Source organism: Colletes latitarsis, chromosome 11, assembly GCF_051014445.1.
Source record: "Colletes latitarsis isolate SP2378_abdomen chromosome 11, iyColLati1, whole genome shotgun sequence".
Lineage (NCBI taxonomy): Eukaryota > Metazoa > Arthropoda > Insecta > Hymenoptera > Colletidae > Colletes > Colletes latitarsis.
This window is the reverse complement of record NC_135144.1, coordinates 26,150,468-26,163,355: the sequence shown is the minus strand read 5'-3', so window position 1 is coordinate 26,163,355 and position 12,888 is coordinate 26,150,468. Positions and strand designations below refer to the sequence as shown.

The window sequence follows — 12,888 nt, the reverse complement described above, 5'->3', positions numbered from 1 at the left end:
CGCGGGAAATGGAACTCGTTCGAAAGTTGATGGTGTCGGAGGCGTTGAAACGGTTATCGAATCGCGTAATCGGGGCCACGGAATGTCCATTGTCGGTGAAAAAATGGTACAGGGAACGTTTAACCCCTTCACTTGCAGATTATAAACCCTTCGTGATAATTTTTCAGCGGTTCGTTTCGTCGATGATTAACTCGACCGCCATGATGGCCACTGGTAACGAATACTTCGAACGTGCAATTTTTCTAACTGGAAATTAACGTCACTGTAGTTAGAAATATTAAAGTAGTGAATATTCCTATTTTTCAGTGAATAATTTTAATAAATATTGAGGCCATTCTTAAACAGGGAAGACTAACGTGACAATCAGCGTGTTGAATATGTAATCTTATAGTCGTTCTTCGGTGCTGAATGATTTATGTGGAGATAGTCGGAGAGAACGTATCGATAATTTTAATCTCTCGATAACGTTTCGACCTTAGTTTTAGTTTCAAGGTTTGAGAAGCGACTGTATACACGAAGGATGCAACAAAAAGAATATACGAAATTTTAATTGGCACTATTGTGAGCTATTATGTAGAAAGAATATATTTATTGTAACACAGATCATATAGTAAAGGTATTTTAAGGACTGTTAGTAGTGCATTTTGAGATGAAATATTGGTTACCAGGTCTGATTAATCGTAGAATAATCTCCTCCCTATAGATCCACCTTCCTGTGGTCTATAAAGAGGAGATTAAACTGTAATCAATCAAACCCACTAGCCAACTTCTCATCTTTGCATATTACGTTCCACTTTACCGCGAAGATATTAAATACGCGTCAAAATATATGTCAACGTGATTTGCACAAAACTGAAAGGAATTAATAAATATTCACGGATTGGAAAGTATGTATAGATGATGGCAGTTCGTGTTCGATAATATCAAATACGATACGTCGACAGTATAAATGAGAGGATTTAGCAGATAAAATTCCAATTTTAGTAAATTTTATATCATTTCGTATCAAAGAAGTAAAATGTTCGTCTTTTCGTCGTCACTTATCCAATATTATCAATTCCAAATTGATCAACCGAGATTATGTATTTGTTGTACATATTGCCTTATGCAATAACTTTAAGGTTAAGTTTATAAGCATCGTTTGGCTACACTTTGCTTTTACGCAATTACTTTGTGATGTGTGTTGTGTACTCTGCACACTTTCTTCTAATTTACGTAATGGAAACGTCATAATAATAACAGTTATGAGCTGTTTAGTGTAAATAGATCGATGGAATAATCGATTTTTAATCCAAATAATACGATAATAATTTAGATTGTCGTTTGGTGACAAATTGATCTTCGAATTTATTTAAAACGTTTTAATTAATAAATTCTATGGACCCCTATTTAATTCTCTATACTGAAATACACGATTATTTTCCACAGGAACGTGCCATAAATATTTCACGATTTTCCTAATTGCGGTAAACCGAAAAATAATTTATATTTCTGTAATTATTTTTTATTTTAGAACACGAACTTGTTTACGCTCGTATTACTGCTACTTCCCCAAACAATTATCGTATACACCTTATTTGAACGCGTTTCATTAACGAGAAATCCGCCTAATGAAAATTTAACTTTTCCCCAAGCGGAATAAAAGTTCCCGCTTAATTGAAACTGTTCTTTACTTCAAGCAAAATAATTATTATTAACGGTCCCTCTATTGTTCGAACGTTGTATTATCCGAACAGAGTCTATCTTTTTCTTATGGAAGAATTCTTCTATTTCTATCGCATCTATTGTACACATATACTCTATTTAAAAAAAGTAACTACCCGAAGATTTCTTTATTTGAACGGTCTCCTTATTAGTTCCGATATTAAAGAGTTTACTCTAGTTTTACTACAGAAATAACACACAAACGTCAGGGATTATACTGGTTAAATTTGAGAAACATTCGACAGTGTAAATAATGTTAGTAATGCATTTCTTGGAAACACTGACAGTATAAACATCGCGAAAGTGTTCGAACGGGCGTAAAACTTTCAATATAAATATTGCTTCAACATGGTAAAATATACACATTGACACGAGCAGTCTATGCTATATCCTCTCGATGACCGACACCGTGAAATTTATTCCTAGGGGGACATAATCTGACATCAGAAACTGTAAACAGATATCTAGGTCAACTTCTCCATTCCGCTCTAACAAAATTAAATTAAATAAATTACAAAATACTCTCAAACTAGATATTGACATTCTAATCTCTGGACCAGTGAAATCCTAGAAAAAACGAGTTCGACGATCTGTGTTTCACGGTCACTCGTAGTCAAACAGAATCAAAGAGTAATATCTCAGAAAATATTAATTTTAAAAACTTTGCCTCTAAAAAAAACACCGGGATGGCGTCCTCTTGAAATCAAAATGGCCAAAAGTCGCTCGAGTGGTCTCGAGAGGACTGTATAAAAAAAAAAACAGTATATTATCTTGTACAACAGTTTCTTCGAATCCCTGTTCGAAAGATGAGCGGACAAAAGAGCGAGGTCGGGTAGAAAATTCGACCTGGTGGCGGCGGTGGACGTCGCGTTCAGGTATCGAAGAGTCGAGAGAAACAAACAGATGAGAACGACAGGGTCCGTGGGGTGGTTGGTGACGATCCGGTGGAGGCTGCGTACCGAAATACACTCGCACGGCCGATTCTCACTAGCACAGCCGCGATTTTCGTTGCACGTGCAGGCAACCACTATCTTAGAAGGTGGCCGTGCTATTTCAGGCGGGCCAGCCAGTGCCATGTAGCGAGACAGGTCCGTACGACGACTTCTGTTTACCCGTGGACCGCGAATTTCCCTTCCTCGATCGTCGATGCATCGCGGATCGAGAGCGGTCGTCGCGCTCGACCAGCGTCTGCGATTGATTCCCAATGGTTCGCCGATCGAGAATGCTCGAGGAGGGCTCGTGCGCGCGGATGGAAAAAAGACAGACACCGAGGATAAATTTTTCAAACGGCGAAAATTCATCTGATTATTTTCGCAACGGCGTCGAATCGGGGTTTGCGCCGCGATGGCCGCCGCCCCGGCACTCGACGCGCGACGGATATAAGCCAGAAAGGGTCTTCACCCTCGAAACAGGTTGGATTCACTCCGCGAGCAGAGTAAATAGAGCCAGAAGCCGCTTGATAGATAGAGGAACGACCGCGGTGGAACATTTTTAGGGACCGGATCGACCCGGGAACGTTATCTCTGTTGTCTAAGGTTATGCGTACGGAACCGCGGATCAATCGAATCGCGAATGAACGGAAAACGATAACACTGAAGATACAGGAAGTGGAATTTAACCTGAAGATAGATACGAACGTACGCTGACACGAATCTTCGTGATATGTTTACGACCCTCGTTTGGAAAGAATTGCTTGATATCGCGGGAAGTAGAACAGAGTTAGATTAGTTTTCGGAGGTGCTGGTATTAAGGAAATTCCAGAGGATTGTAGAAGTCGGGGGAAATTGAACGATATTCAAATATAAGTACCCGAGAAGACGAATTCTTCGTCGGAGAATATTTATCAGAATTATTAGAAATTAAAGAGACATGTCAAGAACTTATATATTCGTCTATCTGTACCTAAAAATTGCGTAAACAACATTTCCTTCGAAGAAAAGATACACGTCTCGATCGATTCCGGATTATCGAGGTAAACGAACTGGAGTGCTCGCGAAGCCGATATAATAATATATTTATCAGACGTTCGAGTTATGTAACATATAGGTTAGGCTCCCCACACATGTCCCAACGTTGTAGCTGTTATTATATTCCAAGATGTGAAGCTGGAGAAAGACAAACTCGTTAGAAATTTATTCAAACTCGAGCATTCCGCAAGTCCCGAAATTCGATAGTGGGCGGAAATCGAAGGAATCAACAGACACGGAACAACTCGCAAGAAAGTGGAACAAACGTTCTGGTTCCCCTAACGATAGAAGAAAAGATAGTAATATCGCGAAAAACTCGAATCGAAACAAAGTCGGGACGACTACAAAAGCGAGAAATTCGATACTTCTTGAGAACGAGCCCTGCAAAATGGAGCAAGCGTCGTGGAAAGGTTGGTGGGAGGGAAAAGCCGAGTCGACAGAAATTCAATAACCAGTAAAAGTTTCCGCGGCGGAGACGGTCTCTCTCTCTCTCTCTTTCTCCATTTCTGACCACGCCAAGAAGAAACAGACAGCGAGCAGACGAAGCATCGTGAAATTAGAAGCTCGACAATAATTAATCTGGGTCGTTGGTGGCGGAAAGGGGAATCGATGGGCGCGCGTTTTTCGACCGCCTCGAACCGCTCCTCCGTGACTGGTTCCGCATGGCCTGGGTATCTCGACGTCTGCCCCGAAGTCGTTAAGGACCCGGGGACAGCGAGACGTCGTCGACGGGACTTTTTGTCCCGAGGCGTTTCCAAGAGACGTGCAAGAGTTGACCTGAATAGCCCGAGCGGTCGCGCCGGACCAAGTTTGCTACAGTCGCGTCTCTAACTAAGTTAACGCGTCGCAAAAAATATTTCGTTCGTTGGGAAAAAACGTGGGACAACCGAAACAGCGATCAGATCCTACGTTCTCATGCCCAGTTGCGACGATGTTGGACCCGATCACGTTAGACGATGTGTAAACACTGGAAAATTGATGAACTTTATCGGGAAAAATTGGGGATCGTGGAATTTATGGTGCGAACGCTGGGAAATTGATGAACTTTGTCTAGGTAAAATTGGAAACCACAGAATGCAGGGTGTAAACGCTGAAAAATTGACTTACTTTGTCAGGAAAGATTCGGGGCCACAAAATGCAAGATATAAACTCTAGAAAATTGATGAACTTTGTCAGGAAGAATTGGGGATCACAGAATCCAAGGTGTAAATCTTGTAAAATTGAAAAGAATTGATGAACATTGTCAGGAGAAATTGGGGATCACAGAATCCAAGTTATAAACTTTGAAGAAAAGTGCCTGTTCGACGTTGTTACGAATTCTCGACGATGTTCATTACGGTAATTATTCGAAGAATTAGTCGAACGTGGTACCTTTTCGCATACCTGGAAAAGGAAGACCCAAGTTTCCTTCCAGGTATACGAAACGTCCTCTGTAATTACAAGTTGTGAAAGGTCAGATTTCCAGAACTGACTGCTCAGGTTCTTGAGAGCTGACGTTTTGCAATTGTGTTTTTCAACGAGGTGTCAGGTAGGACAATCCATCGAAAATATTAACTTCTATATACAGCGAGTCCCAGAAAATTAAACAACCTTAAGTATCTTGCTCATTCTCAATGATAAATGAAAATGTTGAGTGTAAATATTTCATACTTTTTTTAAATTACACGAAAATTTGTTCGTGCTAGATTTTGTTTTCGAAAGAGACCATCGTGAAAGTTTTTGGAGCACGCATATATTAGATTGCAAATCAACCAACGAGTCTGCCTTTTACTTACTTTTACCTGCGTCAGTGTTCGTAAACATTGATGGCAGTATGATGCAACATATTTTCCGTTGATCTTAAGATCTTCTAACTATTAGTTTACGTCAAGTTCTAGCAGATGACGAGATATAAGAACAGGAAGTATACTGATACCTGCATTATGAACTTTTGTAAACGTGTATCTATCTGCTGCTCCAACTATTGGACGGCGATTAATTTTGCAGTATGATTGATTACATTTTACGAGAGAAATTTGAAATTTCGCGGCGGTACAGTATCTTGGTCTCCAAGATCACGCGATTTTGATCATCGTACAAATTGATGGTTAGAAAGTCTCGAGACGAATGTAAAATATTGCTGACATAAGTCTTGGATCAATGGAGAGAGATATATTGCAATCAATGTTTTCAAACATCAAAACAAATAGAACCAAATAGAGAAAAGACACGTTAATATTTAAATAAATGTTAATAGACTTGGAATCTAGAAAAAAAATTAAATAAAACATTCGTATCTTGAATGTATAGAAATACAAATAGGAAGTACAAATAAAACTCACGGTTGTAAAAGTTCGTTGATTAGAGATATACCTCTATTAATGTGTCATAAAACTAAACGTAGAAATCAATGTTAAGAGTATCGATTCTCTTGATATCTTTAACATGATCTTCAAATATTTATTCTTGATATAATTTATTTTACTCAACATGTGATTCTTTACTATCGAGACTGTAGAAAAATCTGCAAAGTTAAGGTCCCAGTCAATACATATATTCTCAATTTTAAGATCATTGTATTCTCCTAAATCAAATTAATATAAATGTACAGTTTTAGCACAAAACGAATGTCACATCCAATCTTATCGTCTCCGTGCGTCTCCTACGAGATATTTTTACTACTCCGGCCTCGTGCGCTATGCTGATGGGCTGATAACTCTCGGCGGAACAAATAAAAATCATTATATCATCAAAGATACAATGTTTGCTAATGTCGTTTCCTTGATTCCCCGGTCTCAGGACACGTGGCGTTTCTAGAATAACTGGACAATCTTTAGAAATGTATTCTACGCTTTACAACGATAAAGAACACGAAGATGAAGATAATTGTTCTTCGGGAAATAATCCACCATCGAAAGTACCCGCAGAAATCAAAGCAAAATTTTTTTTTCGCTCTCGTGGATCGCGATATAAAAAATTCCTCGATAGATTCAAATTTACAAACGATCTAAAGTTTGTATTCGCGAATAAAATTTACCCTTCCTTTACCTCGACTCCCACGCTCCACCCTCGAACAAATCGAATGCACTCTCGACTGCCAATTAACTATTGACTGTCGACAAATTCTTCGGAATATTCGAAGGCCCATCGTTCGAACGAAGGCAAATACGCGTTCGCGGGGCGCGAATGAATCATCGACAAAGAATGGGGGAAGTGGCCGTCGAATCGGCGGTGAAATTAATTAAAGGTGAAAAGAAGGAGGCGCGTGCTTAGAGTCGGGGGCGGTTTACGGTCGTGGAATTTCGTGGACCCGAGGCTCGCATCGGCAGTCGAAGCGTGTCGAGAACCACGGCGTGACCCACTTGCTTAAACGCTGGTGAAATAATATTCCGCTTGGAAGGGAGTCAGCCGTTTCCATACGTACAGTCGGCTGCAATAATGCCCGTCCGCAGACTCCATTTTCCTAGCCCTCTCCCCTGGTCGTGCTTTTCTGAAACGAGGCTGCTGCCGCTGCGATCGATCAGCTGGAGACGAGCCTCTCCGTAACGACCTTAGTAAACGTACGATAGATAGAAAAGACCCGAACACTCGTCCTATGCCATTGTGCCGGATTATAGCTCGCAAGTTTAGACAAAATTCCCATTAACCCCTTCGGATCTCTTCCTGCGACGCACACAGAAGTTTAAGACTACTCTTCAACGTATACTTGAAGTTACGGAACTATACGGAAAATATTTTTATCGATGCAATCATAGGAACCCATATCCCAATTAAAAGAAAAAATTTATCTCCGTAAATCTAGTGTTAATAGAAAATAATTCAAATATGGATTCATTTTAGCAGATTCCTTCCTTATCGATGGATTCCATTAAAGTGCTATCTTCCTTGGGGCATTTTGATCTTATTGCATTGCACCCTCTTCAGATATTAACCTAATCACTGTACCCCATCCCAAGAAGGTTTTAATGATCATATAAAAATTTATCAGTCGGTAAAGAAAATCACTCGAAACGATTAATATTCGGATAATGAATTTTTGTAATCGATAGGGGTTGCTCGAACTCGAAAAGCAATAGAGGCCATCGAAGAGAACTCGAGGCTGTTTATTGTACGTATGATTCGAATTCGAGGAGGTTGCTTCGCGATTGGGACAAGCATAAAGGGACAGAAGCAACGACAAACGGAGATGCACCGTTCCCGGTTGCAATCGCGGCACTTTTTTAATGCCCCGCGAATACGGGACGCGAGGCTTTGATGATTATTGTTGGCCGAATAATGGAGGGTTGCGGTGGCGACGAGGAGAGGAAACGCTTTCGAGAGTCGCAGCCACTTTGTTAATCATTGCAGACTATTAAATACTGCTTGCACGGGCTTTGTTTCGCCGAGTAACGAAATACTTTTTTCAAAGTGGTTTGCGTAACGATAATCTGGTGAAAGTATCGGTAGTTTATGCAGCAAAGCACTGGGAACATTGTACACGGCCCTTTTTGCACGGGTGCCTTCCTTGAAAATTATTTCGTCCAAACTCAAAAGTTCTTATACTTTTATAATTCTAACAGATCAAGTACTAAGTAAAAAGGAAACAATGAGTAGATGCGCTAGATTACTGTGATATTGTACGGAGACTTAGTTTTATTTTGTCTAATAAAGAACATTGGTAATTAATATTTCATATATGACAGTTAAATAATTGAATACAGGATATTTAATTAAACCAATGCAGAGGTCCGTTATACCGAGAGCATGTGAAATAATAATCTTGGCACAATAGGCGATATAAAAAACACAGCGCGACACTTGACAATAGCCCGTATCACAACAGCAAAGCCGTAGTGGCTCGGAGCCAGTGCGAACAAGAAAGGAACAGAAAAAGAAAAATGAGTATCGGTATCCCATATCTTTTCTGAAAATTTATTTTACATTTTAACATTCGTATCTCCCCCAAAAAGTAACCATTGTGCGAGAGTTGAAACGTCGGGAAATGAGAATCACAATGTTTGTAAAATTGTAAAATCGTAAAAACGAATATTTGGGCGGCATCCTTTCGGGCTTTCGATCATGTTAATGCAATATACAACGCATTTTGGCATAGCAACGCTCGGTTTTTGCCATTTCTATTTTTACATTGACTGGTCTAATTTGTAGTTTTTTGCTAATTTTACACTCTGTCAGGGATGGTTATTGTCTCGGTTGCTCGTTGTGCATTTTCGAAAATCCATGCTCGCTACTTTTTTACCTTAAACGTTAGCAAATCAATATTTTCGAATATCAATATCACTGACTATCGATCCCCTTTTAATTGCATCAGTTATATAACTATCTTTGCAAATAAACTGATAATCTAAATGTGCCAGCATAATTCGCAACTATTGCATCACTTCATATTTGTCGTGTTGTTACAAGTATTTTAGAAATTGCGTTATACAACCAATAAGGTATACAGTTTATTATCGTCGCTTAGATTTTTCATTATTTTCTTTCCATTTGGCATTCGGCCATTTGGCAACGAATACTTTCATTTTTAATAAAAGGATACCAAAAAAATAAGAAAGATATCTGAATTATTTTCCCTGTCGAGTTACGGGTACACTCAGTTCTGACGTGATAAAGAAACTTTATTGCATATTTGCATTGAGTAATATTGGAATCTATAAAATACACCTGCCTTTGTTAGTGGTGTGTAATCAATCGAATAATCGTTTGGATAATGGACGTTTCGATGTAATAGTTTGCACAAGACGAGCATGAAACGAAATTAAACGCAAATGATCGCGAAACGTGAGTGTCGAACGTTCAACAAAGAGTGAAATTCTTCCACGAAACTCCGCGCGGCCATTAATGACTCCATTTTACGATCATCGTCCATCCGGTTACATCGGCGGTCTGCAGACGGTCTGCGGTATCTCATCGACGTGGAATTTACATTTTCCCCGAAGAGCCGCGCACCCACACGTTTTCCGGGGTAATTCCATCCCTGTGTATCGTGCGCGTAACACGTTTTGTTTCGTGCCGCGTCGTGTGACTCACGCGGGACATTTTGAAACACGGTCACGTTTTGGCAAAAACAATGCACCTTATTACCAAGTGCAAGCGATCCCGGGGATTCGTCACATCCGTCTGCACGTTCCCAGAATGCGATTTTCAGGATTCCCGATACAGCCAGGGTTGTTCAACTATTTCGGTACGGGCGCCTTTGCGAGGAAATTGAATTTCTATCCTGGATCAGCCGATCCCTAGATCTTGATTAAATTTACAATTTATCTCGAATAAGCTTCTAAATATGATCTCTCGTCGAGTGGACATACTGTGAGTAGTAATACAACCAGAATATTATTCTTATTTCGTAGAATATTGTAACTTAGAACGAAAGAAAAGCCTAAAAATGTGATTCAATAATGCAGTCTCAAAAAATATAATATTTCGAAAATCTCAACTTAACTTTACTTTCGTGATGTCGCTAAGCGTTGGAAGAGATCCGCGAGCCACCGTGTAGGGAGTAAAATAAAAATTTGAAGCGTAACAAGGCGGCGGGATGGAGGGTGATTAAGGTCAGCTGATTAATAGAAGGGTGGCTTTTTTGCAGGCACGTATCAAGGTCAATGGTACCACGGAATGAGGCACGGGTACGGCGTGAGAGCCAGCGCGCCGTTCGGTTTGGCGAGTCACTACAAACCGTCGAAGCAAGTCAGGGCTTCGTTGACGTCCCTGAGGAGCGCGGATGGAGGTGGACCGACAGCACCGACCCCGGAACCGACTGACAGAAGGGATCGCCGGGTCGACGACAGCAGGGGCGGTTTCGTGTTGAAAGCCAGGAGCGACGATCCCCCGGCGCGGAGGAAGAGCCTCACGGAGAAGTCGTTGAAGAAGGGTATACTCTCGGTAAATCGTAATTTCAATTCTACCGACAACCGTCCTTTCGACGTGCCCGCGCTTTGATTCGTATTCTCCACCTAAAAGTGAATCCCTCACGAAGAACTTCTAAGCGCGTCAGACGTTTGAAGGATGAAAACAATTCCAGGGCCTGAAAATCCGAAAACAAAGGAGCACGGGTGACCTGGAAAAGCGCGGCACCGGGGGCAGTATTAGAAGCAACGCCAGCTCGACGTCGTGGATGTCGACGGAGAGCTCGCAGAGTCAAGCCTCGGCGTCCGTCCACACCGACAGCAACGCGTCCTTTGTCATCGAGGTGAGTTTCTTCAAAGCAAACCTTTCGTGCTTCTGTGCTATGCGTCCGCGAGAAGTTGGCTAACTAATCCTATCCAGGCGTTAATCAGACCCGCGTTCCTTTCACTTTTCAACTTCTCGCGGGCGCACAGTACACAGTGTGTCTCTCAATGGAGGTTTCTAGATCGTCAATAGTGGGGAATGTACCGTCCTGGCTGCCAACTTACCAGCGGTGAAAAGTATAATTGAGAGACGAGCTGATGGCACACTGCTTACAAACTAAACGATACAAGGGGAATCGTCCTCGCAATCTTAAGTTCTTCTTCTCAACCAAGAACCTAAACAGTGGAGTCGTTTAGCTTGCAGATAGCGTACCATCGTTTCATCTCTTAATAAGTACTTCTATGAAACTTGAAACGATGATAAAGACGGAATCGTTGTTCGTAGGACGAGCAAATGGACGCCTCGGTAACAGAGACCTATCTGGGCGAGTGGAAGAACGACAAGAGGACAGGGTTCGGTATGTCGGAGCGTAGCGACGGTCTCCGGTACGAGGGCGAGTGGTTCAACAATCGGAAGTACGGTTACGGCGTGACGACGTTTCGCGACGGTACCAAGGAGGAGGGCAAGTACAAGAACAACGTCCTGATCACCAGCCAGAAGAAGAAGCACCTGTTCCTTATCAGATCGGCCAAGTTCCGCGAGAGGATAGAGGCTGCGGTGAACGCGGCGCAAAGAGCGAGCAAGATCGCGCTTCAGAAGGCGGATATCGCGATCTCGAGGACGGCGACCGCGCGCGGCAGAGCCGAGCTGGCGGACATCGCCGCGGAGCACGCGAGAGAGGACTCAGAGCTGGCCCAACAGACGGCGAAGCAATTTGCACCGGACTTCCGACAGCCTGGTTTGGAGAGGCTACGAAACAGGGAGATACCAAAGTACGTGCCACCGCCCCAGGACACGGCGCCAGGGAAGAGTATCCTCCACAAGGCGAGCAACCAGGATCAGAAGGGCGCCACGTCCCAGGGTGAACCAACCTCGACGACCAACGCGTCGGCTACGTCCACCGCGAGCAACGTGATGCAGTCGATCAGGAGAGCCAGCATGAAGCCGCAGAACCAGATGATGCAGAATCAGCTACCGCAGAACCAGATGCCTCAGAACCCGTTGCCGCAGAACCAGCTCACCCAAGATCAGATACCGACTCAGGTGACTCCCGCTCAACTCGTGAACCAGCTGCCAATGAGTCAGTTGAATCAGACTACCCTGAGCGATCAGAATCCTTATCAAACGCAGTACCCCCAGCCGATGGCTCAAAATCCTGTTCAACAGGGCCAGTATCCTAACAGTATACCGAATCAGTATCAGCAAATGGGACAGTTTCAGTACGCTCCGCAAAATCAGTTCCCTGTTCAGGGTAGTCCGTACGGTCAGGCGCAGTACCAGCCTATGAGTCCACCTCAGGCCGATCAGTATTCGTATCAGCAGCAGCCGGTTAGCTCTCAGGTCTACCAGAATATGCAGGCTTATCCGAATCAGCAGGTGATAAATTTTAATTGGATTGCTTGCGTGTCCCCTTTATCTTGACGATAACGTCTCCCCGACTATGATCACTCATCGACGTTCACCTACTGACCCAGTGTTGTTTTAGCCAGATACCTAATATTACGGTGCACGTGTTCCCAAACGAAGGCTAATGTCTCCTAACGATGCGTTCAGCAGTTAACTAAGAAACTGCTTCGTAACTTGTTTGCGATACCGTTTGATCGTTTCGTCCCAACCAAACAGTAGAATTTTGACCCGTTATTGCAGACGATGCCGAACCAGTATGGTCCAGGACAGATGAACCAGTACGGTTCGCAGCAACTTTACGGCCAGCAGCAACAGCCGCCACCGCCCCAACAGCAAACGCAAGTTCCACAACAGTACCAACCCGATGGAATTGGGGACCCGCAACGACCGCCAAGTTCAACCAGTATACGAAGGAACAGCAGAATCTTGACCCCTCAGGATCGACCCGGCACCATTGGGCAAACGCTAAACGACAGGTCTTGAACTTATTATACAGTAGAACCTA

General features: G+C 42.6%; 1 protein-coding gene across 10 annotated transcripts in view; it reads left to right on the top strand.

Moving 5' to 3' along the window:
* The window catches only part of LOC143348267 (junctophilin-2-like), a 76,585-nt gene that overhangs the window by 43,045 nt on the left and 20,652 nt on the right, over positions 1 to 12,888 (top strand). For 9 of the 10 annotated variants that reach the window (XM_076778294.1, XM_076778293.1, XM_076778295.1 and 6 more), the window contains 4 exons: positions 10,234 to 10,529; positions 10,669 to 10,836; positions 11,262 to 12,353; positions 12,624 to 12,859. In XM_076778294.1, coding sequence (XP_076634409.1) covers positions 10,234 to 10,529; positions 10,669 to 10,836; positions 11,262 to 12,353; positions 12,624 to 12,859 — 1,792 coding nt within the window. The remainder of the gene's footprint in view (positions 1 to 10,233; positions 10,530 to 10,668; positions 10,837 to 11,261; positions 12,354 to 12,623; positions 12,860 to 12,888) is intronic. The other variant, XM_076778297.1, reaches the window with a different exon arrangement.